The 19,555-nt window shown below is 27.7% G+C and overlaps 3 protein-coding genes across 5 annotated transcripts in view; 2 read left to right on the top strand and 1 right to left on the bottom strand.

The window, feature by feature from the left end:
• LOC107445827 (uncharacterized) overlaps nucleotides 1–585 on the bottom strand; it is a 25,950-nt gene extending 25,365 nt beyond the window's left edge. The window contains exon 1 of the mRNA XM_016060316.4: nucleotides 449–585. The gene's annotated coding sequence lies outside the window, so the exon portion shown is untranslated. The remainder of the gene's footprint in view (nucleotides 1–448) is intronic.
• On the top strand, nucleotides 340–19,555 carry LOC107445825 (uncharacterized). Of its 3 annotated transcripts, none has more exons than XM_043048937.3 (5): nucleotides 340–899; nucleotides 4,798–4,826; nucleotides 7,600–7,675; nucleotides 17,650–17,861; nucleotides 19,313–19,555. In XM_043048937.3, the coding sequence occupies exons 3-5, from the start codon at nucleotides 7,636–7,638 to the stop codon at nucleotides 19,442–19,444; spliced, it is 384 nt and encodes a 127-aa protein (XP_042904871.2). In that variant the 5' UTR covers nucleotides 340–899; nucleotides 4,798–4,826; nucleotides 7,600–7,635; the 3' UTR covers nucleotides 19,445–19,555. The 3 variants fall into 3 exon arrangements, with proteins under 3 accessions (XP_042904871.2, XP_042904873.2, XP_042904872.2); XM_043048938.3 differs by having other exon boundaries at nucleotides 891–1,146; XM_043048939.3 differs by lacking the exon at nucleotides 4,798–4,826 and having other exon boundaries at nucleotides 762–899.
• Nucleotides 7,682–10,159, top strand: Vps36 (vacuolar protein sorting 36). Its single transcript, XM_016060318.3, has one exon. The coding sequence runs from the start codon at nucleotides 7,748–7,750 to the stop codon at nucleotides 8,882–8,884; it is 1,137 nt and encodes a 378-aa protein (XP_015915804.1). The 5' UTR covers nucleotides 7,682–7,747; the 3' UTR covers nucleotides 8,885–10,159.

Raw genomic sequence — 19,555 nt, 5'->3', positions numbered from 1 at the left:
GAAACTGTGGTGCATTATAAGACTTTTTAAAACTATTATTCAAATGTAATCTCATTAATTTTGAGTCAAACAGATTTTTTTTTAAAAAAAAAGAATAAAAGGATTAATAACTTTTGATTAGACGTTTGCAAAACGTCTGTTTTATCTTTAGGAACTGACACCGTGAGTACGTTATTCAAGAGCTAATATTTTGTACACGTTATTTAAGAACAAGAAATCGGAACCGGTTACTTAATAACTGATATATCTTAACCGATAAGTTCTAAGGAGTAGTCAAGGAATTTGAGCCAATGAGAAGGAAGAGGCGTAAACGTCATGAACCGAGGAAAACTGGTTCCCTCCGCCAGAAACGTTATCTTCCTTCCTCGGCGACTCTTCGCCAACTTGCCGTAGTTATGATAATATCCCCAATTTATTTAATAAAAAATTGATTGATTTTACTTCTTACCGGTGAAAGACTTTTTGTTTTGTTGTCCAAAATTCTGATATCGTCGCAGATGGAAGCGACCTCTGAAAGGAAGTGAAATATCCCAAACTATTTGTGGCAGCTATCAAAGGACCATTCACACTCTAAGCAAAGAATTCGCGTCTGCAACAGAGAATTTGATCATTTTCCCAATCTTATCGTTTCAAACATTAACTTGATATTTATTACTTTGAGAACGAAGAAATAAATTAAAGCCAGTCACGAAAAAAAATTAAAAAAAGATTGCAATTTCTAACAGAAATCTATTGTGGCGTAAGCACACTACACCTAAATGATTTAAATCATGTGACGTAACATGAGAATTTGTGACATCATTCACTTTACCGAGTGTTTGTTTTGTTTTCTGGAAATACGCGCTTTAACATTAAAAATTAGATAAGACGCACTTGAAAATATAAGTGACAGAGCAATGGTAAGACTCATAATCTTCTGAATTTGTTTTTACTTGTTCAATTTTAGCAAAGCAACCATATATTTTAAAGCATTGTATTAGTCCATTTGCTTTCATGCTTGTGACAGCTGTTGAGATATAATTTTCGAATTTATGTCAATAAAGTTAGATTATAAGCTAAATTTCTCATTTAAATAATCGTAGTCTGTAGTATCTATCTTAATATGAATTACTTTTATATATTTGTAAATTATTGACCAACTAAATGGTGAGTCCATATCACTTTCTCTATATCAAAGCAACATTATATTTTGAAGTGTTAAATTAGCTCATTGGCTTTCATATTTGTGTCATTTGTCAGTCAAATTTATTCAGGCTTTCTGCGACATACCTCTCTTATACTAATATCGTTCTGCAAGCGCTCAAAAAAAAAAAAATTGAGGGGCGATAATTATAGACTGTGCCAACCTTCATCTCCTTTAAAATGTCTTATATACAAATGAATTGGTTTTTAATATTTATTGGTATGTAATATTTTAATATTCAATGTAATGTTATTATTTAAAATTACAAGAAACAGGAGACAACTTGTGCATTTACTGCTTTATTTCTCCCAGTTAAATCGCTCACTAATGTGATTACATATTAGGGGGAATCCCCCTGTAAGTAGAAGTTGTTCGGTAGTTCTTCTTATTTTTATCAATAGTTGTTACTACCACAGACGAGGTTACTGACCCTACAATTTAAAAATAACAATTAGACATGTTACTCACTTAAAGTAACAGATGCGTTAACTTAAAACAAAATAAATAAACGAAAACAATGAAAAAAACGGATCAAATGAAATTATTATTTTTAATTGAATATGTGATTTTTTTTTATATTCTAATAATATTGGCGATATTTTTGAATTTTGTAGAAAGATAACACACTAGTCATTTCCTTTTCACATTTCATTATTCACATTAAAAAAATCGTGAAAATTAGTAGTAACTACTGGAAAAATGATCAAAAGCAAAATCAGGCAAATTGGACACTTCAAAAATGGTTTACTAAATGCGTGTTTTCATTTCGAGATTCAGTTCTTGTAATAAATAATATGGTATTAAAAATTTCTGATTTTAAAAGCTATGTGAAAATCAGTAGTAATAACATTGCATGAAAAAATAGAACAAAAATTTCTACAAAATAGCAGAATCGCAAGTGTTTTTTTTTTTAACTCTGATGCGCGAGAAAGCTGTTTTATGAATATAATTTTGAAGAAAAGATAAAAAATTTTGAAAATTTCTGCAGAAAAGTAAAGCAACAATTTTCAGTTCCCAAAGGAAAAATCTTTTTGGAAGAACTCTGTAACATTCTGCGACAATGTTGCCGTGTCGCCACGATTCTGCCACGGGGATTAGAAATATTTTAGATGAATGAAAAACTGACTAACAGCTATTAAAAAAATTGAAGTTGTTAAAAAGAAAGAAATAGAAAACAACATTGTCTTAATTCTTAAAACAAAACTTTAATGCTAAAATCATTTTCTGGATAAAAATTATTCATAAAACGTCAAATGAGAGAATGTCTATCAGCAACGCATTTAAAAATACAGCACTATCATAGAAATGCCCATTAAAAAAGATTCTATACAAAAGCAGAGAAAAAATAAAAAATCGATCTTAATTTTTGAAAAAAATTTTTAAATCTAAACATCTCAGTTTTCCAATTGCCCTATTTTTAAGAAGAAGTGAAGCTTGAAGTCTGAAAAAAGCCCTCTTATTTGCCATGTCATTATAAAAAGGTCTATAAAAATGAAAGTTTTTTGAATAAGAAAAAGCTAAATAAAAACAAAAATTGTTCTCAATTTTAAATGAAAGATTTAACACTAAAAGTCTAAATTTAACCTTTTCAGCTTGCTGTATTTTTAAAGGTGATCTTAAAAGAATAACGTTCATTATGAACATTATTTAAAAATGCTGTTAAAGTAAAACAAAAATAAAACTTAGTTCGGAAATCAGTGTTGTGTTTTTAACATGACACGTTAAAAACTGTCGAAATCCGTCAAGAACCTGGGGCAAGTTTCTTTTTTTGCATTATATTTTATTAGATACTAAATCTTGTATAATACTTGCATTATATCCTACTATAATTATGACTTATGTAGGTGTTTTCACTACAGCGCGAGATTTTTTTCTTTTCCCGCATTAAAAAATGATTACCACAAGAAATTCGCACATTCTATAAATCAATTTGAAAATTCGCCAATTTCTCGCATTTTAGAAAAAGCTTCAAATTATGCCATTTAGAATAAAATCCTTTTTACTTTTCTTCCTGGGTTTTCCATTATTTTCAACATCTGCCCCGTTATCTAGCTTCCCTATTTACCAGTATTGTTCAGAACCTTTTCGAACAACAGAACACAACCACAGAACCCCTTTCAGAACACATTTCTCTGTGACCACGTGTTTACCGTAGGTAAGGTTTCTTCATGTAAGACGCTCAAATTTTTTATGCACTAATGTAAGATGGAGAAATACCTTGTAAAGGCAAAATCTTCTATGATGATGCACCAAAAATATTCAATGCTTTAAAAAATAGAAAATGTTAAAAATGTATTATAATTAAAGAAATGATTTTTTTTCAAGAGTTTTTGTGTTTTTTTAGTTTTTAGAAATCTTACTTAACTTTCTGAAATCTGTTTTTTGAGAAAGGGTAAGAAATTCTCACCCATTTTTTTTCCTATGATGGAAACACTGTATATATCACATATAAAGAATGTTGCCAAAATTATGGTAATTATTAATGGTTTTTGTTACGGTAATCTCAATACTTTTAGACCCATATTGTTAACTACTCAGTTTATATTAAATTTTAGGAAGATTTTTTATAGAGAAATTAGAATGCTCGCTAATAATTGTCTGATTTTGATGTATAAGTTTTTTATTGATTCTCAATATTTGTTTTTATTGATTATATTCTGGGAGCAGAAAATGTCTGACCGCGTGTACTAACAAGGCTTTGAAAAAAATTCAGGCAGCCTTGGGGAAATTTTTGGTTTAAAAAAAGAAAATTCTTTCAAAATTTATTGTTAAAAAATTTGTCACTTTACAAAACTTTTTCTTGTTAAAAAAAGCATTTGTCAATTTATGTAATTATTAGTTTAAATTCCTTATGTTAATAAGTGAGACCTTAAATTTAATTTAAATTATTACTATTTCAATTTTATTAAGATTTCTACTATATTATAACATGTGTTCATTTATTTGAGAATTGTGTTATATATCAAATTAATTTGTTTCTTATAAAATTTTTGAGAAAATTTTGATTTTAAAAAAAAAACCTTTGATCATCGGGAATATTAGGCTGTGAGAATTTTCTGCACTCTTACTTATGTGTACAATAATATTTCCAATATTAGTATTTCCAATATTAATGTTAATTATACTAATGAATAATTAGTTATAAATTTTTTTTTGTCAATTACTATTAATCAATTACTTTTATTAAATTACTGTTAATATTTAGTACAGTTATTATAATAAATTTCCTAGTTACATGCTATTTTTTTATGCTATAATAGCTTTTAGTATGTCTGTTTTCTCAACTATGCTACTCAGAAACAATCAAAAGAATAATTTAAAATTTCATTTTTATTCACACAGAAATGAAAAATGAAGCTTTGAAAAAAAAAAATTTTTTTTCTGTAGTTGCATGCTTTCAGGGAAAGATTAGTTAAAATGGAAGTAAATGAAAAAATTTTAATTATTAACTATTCATTTTTTAAAAAAGTCAAAAAATTTAATTTTTGGAATTGTATGTGAACAGAACACTGATTCAAAAAAAAAAAATGTTCAATGTTATTTGAATTATTTTTTTAGTTATAATATTGAATAAAACATGATTATACAAATAATTAATTTAGCTTCTTTTCTAGGTGTAAAGTATAGATATTTTTCCAAACATGTAAGTGTATATATTTTTACTTTATTTTTGCTACATAAATACATTATAATTTAACCCACAGACGGTTTTGCACTTGAAAAGTCGTATTTTAACATGCAGTCTTCTCCTCATATCTAAACTGGTTTTTCCATGTTATTAGATAGGGAAATGGTGTATAGGGGGGAAACGTTCTTCCAATTTTGCCCTTTTGCTAAACCGCCGGTGCGTTAAAAAAACAATTCAAGAGTTATCCATCACTTTTCTGCATGCAACTAAACTTTACCTTATCCACATTATGTATGAGACTTTAAACATATTTGTTTTTCAAAAGTTTCTTTTATCAGACTTTGAAATTTTCATTTTACATATCATATTATATCAGTAACTTGCGTACAAGTAGAAGACATTAATCCAAAAAAAAAAAATTTGCCACAGAAAATAGATTCTTTAATTTTTTAAATCTAGTTAACCCTTCTATACTGACCACCTTTAAACTACAGTATGAATTAAATAGTTAAAAATGATGAATAATTTTACAAAATGAAATTTTGTTTGACATTATCTTTGAATAAACAAGTTCTAAGATCGTGTGTAAATATCATATCTGCTTAATTCTAGCGATATTAAAAAATATGTCAAAAGTAAAATTAGTGTTAAAGAGTCCAAACTTTTGTCCACATTAATATGGTCATATTTTCCAGATTGAATCCTAGAATGTGACGACCTAATTATTAGATCACGAGTTATACTTATAATTTTCCATGTTTTTTTTTCTTATTATTGTTTACATTGTGAATTAGGAATGTATAGCCATTTTCTGGCAGCGAGCCACAAAAACTACAAATTATAGTGTTGGGGGCGGACAATAACATAATGCTATAACTAAGGGAAATATTTGGATTCTGTTTGACAGTTATATGAATTAGTTTAAAATGTGTGATTAATCTTTTTCTTCTGTGCATGAAATAAAAATAATCAATGCAGATAAATTTAAATTTACTTATTAGATTACAAAACAAATTATGGTAAATTTATAGGCAAACAACAAAAACATAACTTGAATTTACATTTATCCAAAAACCTAATACTATTATTTTGAAAACAAAATTTATCACCAATATACAGACTTAGATAAAAGGAAAAATTTTCTGCGAATAACTTCTTTCTGTTAAATAGAGAGTTATTCATACAGCCAATGAGAAAGTTTAATATACCGGAAAAGCTTATTCAGCCAATCGCAATCACCTTATATAAAGCTAAACTTAGAGTCAAGATGCAGAACAACCTGTCAGAACCTATTGATTTTTCAAATGGTCTCAAGCAGGGAGGCACACTGGATTGCTTGCTTTTTAACATTGCTCTCCAAAAGATTCTGCAATCAACACCAGAAGAACAATTTTCCACAAAACTACAAATTTTTGCATTTGCTGATGATATTGTAGTCACCCGGACCGTGAGTGCTCTCAAACAGGCCTTTGTTTCCCTGGAAAAAGAGGCAAAGAAAATTTATCTTTCGATCAACCAAACCAAAACCAAATTCATGAGGATTACCTGTTTTAATTTCACCCATCTCGAACTAGATGACTACAGTTAAATAGTTTCACCTATTTGGGTTCAGAATTGAACACTGTTAATGATGTAACGCCAGAAGTACATAAGAGAATAACAGCTGGTTACAGAATGTTTTTATGGAATATACAAGTATTTAAAATCTATGTCTCATCAGCAGGAAAGCAAAATTATTCTCTACAAAGCTTTGATTTGGCTCATAGTTACATACTTTGCTGAAACGTGGGTAATGACTGAAAGTGATAAATAAGGAAGTTGTAGCTATTTTTTAAAGAAAAAAAGTATTTTAGGAGGTGTAAAGTGTATTGATGCTTGGAGAAGAAAAACAAAGTCAGAACTTTATAGGATCTAAAAAAAGCCAAACATAATAAAATTTATAACAGCTCAAAGACTAAAATGGGCGTTTGATTCGAATGAACGATGACCAAGCAAACAAAAAAAGTCTTCGCAAAACCATTTGGAGCTCGAAGAAAGGGAAGACCAATGAACTGGAAAAATTTGTTACTTTTATTTTCTTTTATGTGAAACAGAGAAAAGTTACCTAGTAGTATATTCTACTAAAACTAGGTAGATAAATTAATAATTCATTATTATTTTATTCATTCATTATTATTTTATTCATTCATTTAATTCATTATTATTTAAATAATAATTCATTATACAGTACAGAACCCGTTATCCGGAAATCAGAAAACCGGAAAACCAAAAAACCGGGACGAAATTCAAAGAATTTTCCAGCCATTTTTTTTTTTTTTTTTTTTTAAAATTTTCTCATAAGATTTTAGGATTTTTCTTTCTTTTTTGAAAGATGTTTACCTTACCATCATTTTGGAAATAATCATTTGTGTATTACTTCAGCGTTTTTTCTTCTTTTTAAGATTATTTACAATTTTTTTTTTTTTTTTTTTTTAGTTTTTAACAATAAAAAAAACGGCTTTTTGTAGCGATTCAGAAAACCGGAAATCCGGAATACCGATCGTTCCGGATAATCGGTTCCCTACTGTACTATTAAGTATCTTAAATTAATTATTTTTTTAAATTTAAATTTCTTTCATAATAACTTCTAAAATCCTGAAAAATAACTGTATATTTTTTTTAGAAAATTGCACTATCTTTAATAGATTATGCTTATTCTCATTTTTGCAAAGCATACACCTAATCAATATTTTAATTCTTAATATTTTTAAAAAGTATGTTTCCACTAATTTACTATCTTTTTTTTCAGCTTTAAACCTATTCAAAGTACTGTTAAAATCTGAACATGGACCCTTATGAAAAGCCACCTCCTTATTCACCTCCCGGTAAGGATTTTGGATTTTAGGTTTTCAAAACTAATTTTTTCTCTGATTTTTGATTTAACATTACTCTAAAATATGGACCGCTTCCAGTGGTGGGAAGATATTACCCAACCAGGAGAGACTGAAATAGCAGAACAGGTTGGCGTAAAGTTATATGATGGCAATAAAAAAACACTTTACGAATCCGGTGTATTGACTCTATCGAGTCATAAACTCCGCTGGAAAGATGACATCAATCCAAATACCGACATGGTTCTACACTTATCACATATTGTGTTGATTGAAAAAGAAAGTGCAACTTGGACTAAGAGTGCTAAAATAATTGCACACCTCAGTGCAATTCTTGAGGAAGATAAAAAGCCTGGTCCTGTTAAATACAGCCCTTTTAATTATGTGAAGTTTTCTTTCAGATCTGGCGGTGACAAAGAATTCTTTAGTTTACTCACTGAAGCTTTAGCGCGTAAAGCGTGGGAAGACCTGTCTGCAAACTATCCGAAGGGTAAGCAGTACCGTGCTGGCATAGTTGGCATCGAGAGACAAATTCGAGATAAAAATGAAGCAACTGGCGAAACTATATCAGAAGCATTTGAAGATCTTAAAGCACTCATGAAAATGGCTAAAGAGATGGTCAACCTGTCTAAGATGGTATCCCAGAAATTGAAAGAAAAGCAAAGCGATATCACTGAGGATGAAACTATACAGTTTAAATCTTATTTGTTAAGTCTTGGTATTAGTGATCCGGTGACTAAGGAGGAGTTCGGCTCTGGAAGTGCATTTCACACAGAATTAGCCAAGCAATTGTCAGTGGCCCTGATGAAACCTTTACAAGAAGCGGGTGGCATTTTGTCCTTGACAGAAGTATATTGTAGAGTCAACAGAGCTAGGGGTGTTGAGCTCATTTCGCCAGAAGATTTGTTGAATGCTTGCTTGATGTTAGATAAGCTTAAGTTACCCATTCAGCTGCATCAGTTCGATAGTGGAGTGATGGTTCTACGTTTGGAATCTTATGATACAGCTTCAGAAGCATTGAAGGCTGTTGATATTCTAAGTGAGAAAGGATCACTAACAGCTGATGAGCTGTCTATAATTTCTAAGGCGACTGTTGTTATTGCGAAAGAAAGATTGCTGTATCTTGAAAAGGAAGGAATCGTTTGCAGAGATGATTCGATTGAAGGATTGCGATTTTATCCCAATCGCTTCATTTCTGAGTAGGATTTCAAAACTCATGATTGTGTTCGAATTATATTCACATATCCAAATTTGTACTGTTAATAAGACTTTTGTTTTAAAGATTATTATATGAACCGTAAAGGAAATGACAAATTACATAGGTAATTTGATGAAGAATTGCAATTTTATGGTATATGTTTTTTTTTTTAAAGAAGACTAAACTATCTTCATTTTTCTTGCTTTTTTCAATGTTATTTAATTTTCCAATATCTGTTATTGAAGATAAGATTTGTGGTTGTGCAAAAACTTTCTTTTCTGGACAAAATTTCTTATGATTGTTCCATCATATATTGTTGAAATGACTTTTGTGATTATTTGTTCTAAGATAAATAAGAAAAGTTGCTTCCAGAAAAAATTCAATTTGAGGAGGGTGATTTTATGTAAATTGCTGGTAAACTAGCTCTCATGATTTTTTTTTTTAAAGAGAGGACTTGTATTTTAAAAAGTGATCACTGTTTAAAAAGCTACAGCTGGTCAGAGACCTTAAATTTGCTTTATAGTTTTGGTATTACCTGAAGTTTTGTGCATGAAAAACTAAAACCTGAGATAAGGGCAAACTTGAAAAATTTGTAACAGCCTCTAAACTGGCCATGTGTATGTGTATTTAATACATGACAGGTAAAAAATGGAGTAGTAGTACTTTTGCATTAAATGTTCAATAAGAATAAAAGTTCACAATTATGAAATATTCTAGTAAGCAGCGAATGAAAAAGATTGATACTAAGCTTACAAAAATTAAAAATTACTAAGTCAGGATAAAACTATAATATGGTTCATGTTAATCCTAATAATCTGGAAATCTTAAAATATATGTTATTAATTAAAACAAATTTTAAAGGAGAAGTTATTGAGGAAGAACCAATCACTTTCCAAATTGAATTTAAAAATTCTTATGTTTGTCCTAACAGTACCAAATATCATAATACTCATGAAACTTAATATGACTTGTTAAATAATTTGTTTTGTTATAAATATTCACATTTAAAAAATAAAATCTATATATTAAGAGATAATAAAATCAGGGAGAACACAGAAAATTTGGATATATACAGGGTGTCTGCGCACCTGGAAAGTCATGGATTTCGGTATTGAACAAAATTTGTCATGAAATGTCACGATTTTAAACATTCTTAAAAAAAAAATCTGGAAAAACTTAACATGTGGAAAATGACCAACCTTAGAAATGTCTATAACAGTTGTTGGCCATTGAAATTCAACTGAAATAATTCTAATAAGTATAATAAACTGATATATTTATGTAGTGATGTGTTTTTTCCCACAAAATCTAATATGTGACTTGTCTGATTTTTTTTTTTTTTTAAAAAAGAATCGCTATTTATCGATGAAATCTGAACTGAAAATATTAAATATAAAAAATCTTGATTGCTTCGAAATTTTAAAATTGGCATCCAATATTTTTCTAAAATTTAACCTAGTTTTCTTTAAACCTAAAAATTTTAATATTTACGGGCTGCAGACTAATAATTGTTGGTTTTTGCTCAAAGAAATTGAATTTTTAGATCCTTGAGAATTAATTTGGATGTTCTCTAAGAAAAACATGGCAGTCATGCTTAATATTTTCAAAAAAAAATACTGGTACTATTTTTATTAAAGTGAGTTATTGATAACATGGTGCAGGAATTTTAGTTAACATGTTTAAAAAAAATTTTAATTAATATATTTAAGTATATGTCAGTCCTTAACTGCTTCAAAAAATAAAGTGAAGCAAAAATATCTTCTTTAACTAGTCTTTAGGACCATTAGAATCAATCCTTTACGAAAATGTCATTTTCTCACAGTGAGGGAATGAGAAAATATTTGCTTCTGAAATTTATTCTCCTGAATAAAACTAAAATAACATTTCATATCCTTTATCAATTTCCTTAGAGGAAATAAAATCGGACCAAAAAATTAGCTTAATACATAGAAAAAACACTACCAATGTTAATTTTAAAAGATAATAGTTGAACAAGAAAAGTTTAGGTATTTCAATGAGAAATAATGGTTTTTGTATTTAAAGGTAGCAGATCTGTATGATATACACGAACGCTATTCGCCTAAAATTTGTTAACATCGCAGAAATATTTTTACTATTACTAAAAAGAAAAAAGAAATCCACCTCTTCCAAGAAATTTTGTCTTTTCCGTATTTCAGAGGGACAAAAATTCAGATGAAGCTTCAGGCAAAATGAAGCATTAAGACTCGTATTGGCGCAATTTTAAAATCAAATATTGATTTTAAAATTGCAGAAAGTAAAACTTAGATAAAACTAAGAAAAAATGGTTTTAGGGTCATTCCATGTCAAATCATACAGGATTTTACAAAAATGGCACCCACCGTCTCAGATTTTGATGAAAATTTGTACACTTATAGAATTTTTTGGGCTGATTTCAAAAATATCAATTATATTTAAATCGGTTAAGGGGTTTAAAAGTTATAAGCATTTGTATTTTTGCCAAAATGGCACATTTGCCGCCATTTTGATTCATACATCAAAGGCTATTAATGATTGTAACTCACCTTATATTTGTGATAGAGCAATAATTTTTTTTTATTTTGTTCAGAATAAAGTAATCTGTCATATAAACACTTTTTTTTTGCAAATAAGTATCTTACTTATTTAGTAAATGGGTCTGTTTTGCAGTTTTTTGATCAACGGAGTTGAGTAACTTCAGGAGATTATTTCTGGCAACTCGCCCCCTTCAATTTCAAAAATATTTTATTCAAAGATAGTTGAAAGTGCAAACTAACATGTGATATAAAAATTTCGATGGGCCGTTCACTCACTTTTTAAAAAAAATATTTTTTTCTTATGAATCATTATGCGCTAAAAGTACTCGTAGTTTGATGATTTATAGTCCTTAATTATAACTAGAGTATAATAAAATGATATAAAAAAAATGTGAATGGTAGAAAAATATGTAAAATAAAGTAATCATTTATTAAATTTTTTTTTCTTGTTTCTTTGAGCCCTCAAAAAAGAAAAGAAAGACAAAATTTTAGAATGAACAAAATTTCACCTTTTTTGCAAATAAATTTATCCAGAATCATATAGTTTTGGTAAATGAGAGGGATCAGAATCTAAAAAAAATATAAATAAAAGTTTCTCTGAAAGAGTAGAAGGCAGTGCCAAATAATAAAAAGCCGCCATTAAATTTTTTTTTAATTGAACTAACTTTGATCTTTATGGAAGGAGAAAATCATTGTACACTTTAATTTAATTCAAACATTTTGTCTGATTCTAAAATGTAATTAAATGTAAGACCAAATTATGAATATTTGAAGTTAATTTTATCCTTTTATTTGTCACAATGATTGTTATGGTAATGAGATACCCCTACAAAATTTCATTTGAAACACTGATAAAGTTAAACTATTTATTATAATTATATTGAAATGAAATGATTTTATATCACTAACTATAAGATAATTTGCATGCTCTTATTTCATCACTAATACCTGCAGGCCCTTTTTATTCTAAAAAACTTTTATTATAATTATATACATCCAATTTTTAAAAAAAAAACTTCTGAATAGAAAAAAAAAATACTGAAAACTATTGACACATTCCATCTCTACCTTCCCAAAAAAGAAATTTGACTAATCAGAATGTATCATCTGCCAGAACATTTCTGTTTGCTCCAATCAGAATTGAGTGTCATGTAAAATTTATTTTCTTTCCAATCAGTAAAATTGTATTTCTTCCATTTACTTAGAACAGAACAGAAATAAATAAGTTTTCAAAAGTTTTAAATGTATCAATTTGATACTTAAAAAAGAGTTTTATTATGAAAACCCAAGTATTATATAGTATTGGATTAACTTTGAAAGATTTTAAATGCAGTTTAAACTCATAGAAGATTTTAGAACTTTCTTCAGAGAATATATAACTTATTTCATTTAGGAGCAATTTAGATTTTAAGGAAAGTTCAACTATATACCTCATACATAAGGAGTATCTCCTTTATCAGTATGAAATATATAGGGTGACCAGGGATAATTCACAATCACTCTGTTTCTGGGGTAAATAATGATCACCTAAGTTTTATTTTAAATTTTTTTTTTTTTTTTTTAAATTTGAGACATGGACAAGAATGTTTGTACATTTTACTAAAGTATAACTACATTTACTTAATTATAGTTTTTTGTTTAATCTAACAAAATAAGTATCTTTTAAACTGCTTTCTGTATTTTCCATTTTAAAGATGGGTTTCAAAACGTGCACATTTCTGCAAAGATCCCCTCCTTCTCTTAATAATAAATATTTTGAGTTACTTTCTTTTTCTTTGATATAAAAATAGTGTAAGTTTTTGTTTAATTGTTTCACATCTACTGTAAGCATTATAATTAATTATAGGAAACTATATCAAATGTTGCCCCCATGGGGTAATTATTGATTACTGGGGTAATTCCTAATCATTGTCATTTCTTTTTATAAATAGTATTAAAAATAGCTAATTGTCTTTTCTTAAATGGCAGTTCATATTTATTAAGTGGAACAACCATTAAAATATATTTTAACTGTAATCACAAAATTTGTTTATTAACTGTATACAAGACAAATGTGTTCTGATTTGTCCCATTTCTGGTTTGCCTTACCTTGCTTCTATCTTAATTTTATGTGTGTACATTGTTAGAATAATTTTTAAGTTTATAAATTTGCCTAATATAAATATGGTGAGAAATTATAACACTAAAAAAGATACTAAGCTTCTAGAAAGCAAAATTAGTGAATTTGCCTAAAATGTATCGCACGATGCAAAGATTTTTGGAAAATTTAAAGTGTTAATCTTTATTCTTTGCTTTTAAAGAAATCGTTTTATTAGCTGCTTAAACATCTCTTTGGTTTATTTGTTTGATCTTGATGTCTTATTTGTTAATTACCATTGTATAATTATTTTTAAACAACCCCTTTACTATAAAAACTGGTGATTACCCCAAAAGTGATCAGGAATTACCCCAGAAATGATCAAGAGAAGGGGTAATTTCTGATCACTAAGAATTTAAAATCTTTTAAATTCTAATTAGATTTTCCAACAAAAGAAGGTAGCATAGGACTCATCTCATATAGTCTCAAACTTCCAGTAAATATTGAAATTCTATCTTGAATAGTTTTTTCACAAAGTAGATGTTTGCATTTTTTGATCAGGAATTATCCAAGGTCACAATATATAATAAAATGAAAAAAAATTGTGACTTATTTAATTCTCCTTCCAATAAGACCAAGAAAGTCTCCCTTCATGTCATAAGTGTAGATCAGGCTAAAACATACAGAGCTAAATAGCAAATTTCAGCAATTCCTGGCCAGAAATTGTGTTTGTCTTGCTCAGTCTCAAATTTTTTCCTTTCTTCTTTTCTTTTTTGAGGGGGGGGGAGGGCTCAAAGAAAGAAGAAAGAAATAATTTAATAAATGATTACTTTATTTTACATATTTTTCTACCATTCACATTTTTTTATATCATTTTATTATATTCTAGTTATAATTAAGGACTATAAATCATCAAACTACGAGTACTTTTAACGCATAATGATTCATAAGAAAAATATATTTTTTTTAAAAAGTGAGTGAACGGCCCATCAAAATTTTTGTATCGGATGTTAGTTTGCACTTTCAACTATCCTTGAATAAAATATTTTTGAAATTGAAGGGGGCGAGTTGCCAGAAATAATCTCCTGAAGTTACTCAACTCCGCTGATCAAAAAACTGCAAAACAGACCCATTTACTAAAAAAGTAAGATACTTATTTGCAAAAAAAAGTGTTTATATGACAGATTACTTTATTCTGAACAAAATAAAAAAAAAATTATTGCTCTATGACAAATATAAGGTGAGTAACAATCATTAATAGCCTTTGATGTATGAATCAAAATGGCGGCAAATGAGCCATTTTGGCAAAAGTATAAATTCTTATAACTTTTAAACCCATTAACCGATTTAAATATAATTGATATTTTTGAAATCAGCACAAAAAACTCTATAAGTGTACAAATTTTCATCAAAATCTGAGACGGTGGGTGCCATGGCTGGATGAACTGACATGGAATGACCCTTTATCTAAATTACTTGTCATATTTAAATATTAAAATTTATTTTTGTTAAAATTATTTTTTTATGTTCCTTAAAATTTATATCTTATTTTTTTGCTTGCATTTGAAGATCATACTTATCTTCCTTCTATTTTAGCACTTTTATTAAGTTATTATAAAATAATCTCTTGTTTCTCATTAAATGCTTAAAGCCTTTGCTTTATATTTATAATATAACTTCAAATGCTTTCTTTGAAAGAAATGTATAAATGTCTTTTACTTGATGTAAATCAGTAAATAGTTTATTTCGTTAACAAAGCCCATGTGGCAGAATTTATTTCGAGCTTTCTACGACAAACTTCCCTGTTACTAATATTTTGCTCTAAGATACTTTTAATTATAACAATTACTAATTTAAAGTAACAGAAATATTGTGTTTACAGAAGAAAGTATAGCATAAAAATGTATAAAAAATTTAAATGTAAAAGTAATATTTTTTTAAATTGCAATAATGTAGGCAATATTCTCGCATTTTGTAAGCGGAAAAATGCACTAATTATTTCCGCTTTCAAATTTTGTAAATCATTAAACATAAATTAAAAATTTTAAAATCCGTGCAGTAACTCCCAAAATAAAGATCACGAATCATGCGAATAAGAGACTTTGATAGGATAGAGATACTCAAATAAGTCGATGTAAAATAGTGTTCTTTAAAGAAAGAAAGTACATCATTTCTAGAGCAAACAATCTTTTAAACTTCTGTGCTTTCTGAATATTTTATTTTATATTATTAATTCGAAATTCTAGCTGAAGCCAGTCATTAGATTTTTATTTTAAATCTCAAATGAGAATTAAAAAAATCATGATTAATTCTTTCCTCTCTGATGCGCAAGAAAGACACCTTAGGAAACAAATTCTGCAGGGGAAAACCAAAATTTTTCCCTTCCCAAATGAAACATCTATCTGCAATGTTCTGCAAGAATGTCACAGCAATTCTGCCTCAGGGAACAAAGCTAATCTTATCTTTTTAACACATTCAGGACTGTGTAAACATTAGACATGATCAAACAATTCTCTCCAATTCCTACAGTATCATATATGAGACAAACCCATGATCACAGTGACCTGATCTAAAATTGGTATTCTCGTATTATTAGTATGTATACTCTCGGAGTTTGACGGCCTGGGAAAGCATTAAGAATGTTAATTTTTTCAATTAGAATTTTTTTGACTAATTATTAAACAATTTATTTTCAAATTCATTACTACTTGATTATTTTTAATGCATTTTTAAAATTAATGTTTGATATTTTAAGTTGACCTGCATCCATTGTTTTCCCACATCTATTGTATTTGGTCCCTTGCAAAACAATCCTTAAACAGAGATGCCAACTGCTCCGGACGCACCAAAATAATTAAAAGAGCGGTAAATAACTACAAAGTAAATTTTGCAAATATTTGACTATTTTTGCTTGTCTTTTGAAAGGCATAGCATGACCCAAGTACTATAAAGTTGTGAATTATATAAGCCTACGAATTATTTAGAAATAGTGGTGGATAAAAATCTACTAAATTGAATTTATTACACCAAGAATCACATTTAATAAACTACCACTTTAAAACATATATTTGCTGTCCGGAGCAAGTTGGCATCTCGCTGAATTACAGTTGACATTTAATATAATGAGAGTTCCTTATTTCGTAGGTGTACAAAAATATTGTAAATATTAACTCGTAATTTAAAAAAAAAAAAAAAAAAAAAACTTCATAAATTTTAACAAAGCAATGCTTTGAACTTGATAAATTTTTACAAAGCAATGCTGAACTTAAATAGAGATATGATAACTAACAGAAAAATTAAAAATAATTTTGAAAAAAAAATTTATTTTTCTTTTAAAATATGAGAAAATTGCATAAAAAATAATTTGCTAGATCAAAGCTGCCATTTTTGAGTAAAAAGAAACATGTCAAGATAACAGCAAAGATCACATGTTTTAACTTAAAAATAAAGCACGTAAGGAAACTGACATTTTACAAATAGTGAATACAATTTTCAAGCCAGGAAAGTGTAAACGACAAATTTATTATATCCTTTGAAAAGAAAGTTACACAGATTATAAATGACTCTAAATTATTACAACCTAAAACTTAGGATAAGAATTCAGGCGGACATGTCGGTTTTTTATTTATTATTATTCAAAGGGGTCTCGAAAAGTTTATTTTACTGTGTAATTTCATTTAAAAAATTACTTTTTCGAAATCAAATGACTAAATTTTGGTCGCTATATTGATATGAATGGTTCAGTGTGATCATACTAATGGACTTTAACATTGCATCTATGGGATATCAAAGTCAACTTTATGCACCGGTTGTTATAATGAAAGGTCGTATTTAAGAGCTTAGTCTGCATTTAAAATTCTTACACTGCTTCAATATATCTGCATTGAAGATTGAAAGCAATGCACAGTGATTTCTTGATATAACGTTACATATTTTAATTTTATTTAGCAAAATTTGTTTATTATTTGTTTTGCAGTTTGTAGAATTTTAGATTTAACTCAACATTTATTAGAATAATTTTTATTTTACTTTGAAAATTTACTAAAATTGTTTACCATATTTTTAAAATTATCTCTTATTTTTAAAATTTTTGTAAATTATTTTCGTTATATTAAAAATTTAATAACGTTATCTCAAATTGATCACTGTGTTTCTGCAGAGTCTACTGTTACTTATCCTCCTGGATCTGCATCACCCTATATTCCACCTCCACCAAATTTTGCACCTTATAACTCACCTCCAGTTTATGCAGCAACAGCACCTCCAAACTATGCAACAATTTCAACTCAACCTGGAATGCAAACTTATGGTTCAGTTACAACAGTTCCTATTAGCACTACAATAATTGTTGGAGGTTGTCCAGTATGTAGGGTAAGTCATAAGTATTTTATGTTAATCTCTATCTGATTATTTTGCGCATATATCTGCACATTGAAAATTTAATAAAATTGGAGAAAAATTGATTGATTGATTAAAATTGATTTAAAAAATACGAATAGTTGCCTAACAATTTTGCCATTTAAAATTACACAATTGCAAATTATTTAAAAATTTGTAGAAATAAGTATTTATACAAATTTTTACATACTTTTAACTAATTTTAAGGCAATTTGAATAATTTTTAAAAGTTAAGTATATATTTGTAGAAATATGTGTTTATATAAATTTTTACATAATTTATGATCTGATTTCGAATAGCAAAATTTTAAGGCAATTGGTTAATAGTTTTTATGAGAAAATTTTTTAAATGATTTATTAGAAATTTTATTGAACAATTTAAATCAGTTGTAGGAAACCTTTAAATATAGTTTATAAGTAAATTTAAAAAAATTCCTTAATTTTTTTGTGTTTAATTTTTTTTTTATTAAGTTAAATAATAATTAATATTTACTAATAATTATTCCTTGCCCTATCTTTGAATAAAAATGTTTTAAAATGGTAACTTTTCTTTTTTTTTAATTTGCTTAAATAGATCTAGAGAAAAACAAAAAGTAAATTTAACGTTAAAGAGTTCAAACTTAAGATGCTAAACTATTATGATCATATTTCCATAATATGGCTAACTTTCACATTTTGAGATACAAAATCTGGTTCAGGCCTACAAATTATAAATATTTTATCGTAGTTTGTGATCATATAATTATTAAATTTAATGTTATTTAGATTTTTTTTTTTTTTTTTAAATGAACTGTATTTGGTTTTAAAAGTATGAATTTTATTAATGATAAAAAAAAAATTTAATTGTGATGTAACGAATTATTTTCTCTAAAATTACCATTATTTGAAATAAAAAATAGCTCCATACACATCCAAAAAATAACATTGTTTCAGGAAACTTAGTCTTTAAATGTGTGTTGGCTGCCCAGCTTTGGCTTATAAAATTTACAAGAGTTTTTCCACAAAGGTGAATATGCTGATTCTTCAACACTGTGTTGTGTCTATTTATTGAATATAAATGGATAGTTAGAATATTAATGGAAAAGTTACTAAAACTTAAAGCATAAATTCAAAATTTGCTTGTACTGTAGAAAAAGTCTGGTCATTCATTCTTGAAGTACAGTAAATATTAAGGGTTATGTTATTTTCAAAATATCTTTTGAATTGGTTGCTTTTTCACTTCAATAACCAGGCTTTGAACTTCACACTCAAATCTATGCCCTCCAATTTTTATTCCCTGTTTAATTGATTTGTATAGTATGGAGTAACGTTATTGATTTTTTTTGGTGGGAATTTTTTTAGCCTATTAATAAATTTTCAATTTATAGAATATATGCTTTTAAATAAATATAACATTCTGAAAATGTATTCTGTTTTTTTTCCAGAGGGGTATTTTACAAGAAAGTTACCCATGCTGTGCTATTTGTTTGGCTTTTTTTTGTTTCCCCATAGGAATATGCTGTTGCTTAGCAATGAAACAAAAAGAATGCGGAGCTTGTGGGGCTACTTTCCAGTGATTTTAATACAAAGTTATTACTATTTTCTGTAAATTGTTTTTACAATTTAAATATTGTATTTTGGTATTTTACAATGATTGAAATGATATAAATGTTAGTTTGTTTCACGAA

The sequence above is a fragment of the Parasteatoda tepidariorum genome, chromosome 7, assembly GCF_982258835.1.
Source record: "Parasteatoda tepidariorum strain Cologne lab strain chromosome 7, Ptep-v5.0, whole genome shotgun sequence".
Taxonomy (NCBI): Eukaryota; Metazoa; Arthropoda; class Arachnida; order Araneae; family Theridiidae; genus Parasteatoda; species Parasteatoda tepidariorum.
This window is presented reverse-complemented; position numbering and strand designations above follow the sequence as displayed.

What these genes read in the sequence shown, in the direction of transcription:
- LOC107445825 (XM_043048937.3), top strand. Translation starts at nt 7,636, where the DNA reads ATGGACCCTTATGAAAAGCCACCTCCTTATTCACCTCCCG. An exon ending in ACCTCCTTATTCACCTCCCG is followed by an intron (nt 7,676 to 17,649) that starts GTAAGGATTTTG and finishes GTGTTTCTGCAG; the next exon opens with AGTCTACTGTTACTTATCCT. An exon ending in GAGGTTGTCCAGTATGTAGG is followed by an intron (nt 17,862 to 19,312) that starts GTAAGTCATAAG and finishes TTTTTTTTCCAG; the next exon opens with AGGGGTATTTTACAAGAAAG.
- Vps36 (XM_016060318.3), top strand. Translation starts at nt 7,748, where the DNA reads ATGGACCGCTTCCAGTGGTGGGAAGATATTACCCAACCAGGAGAGACT.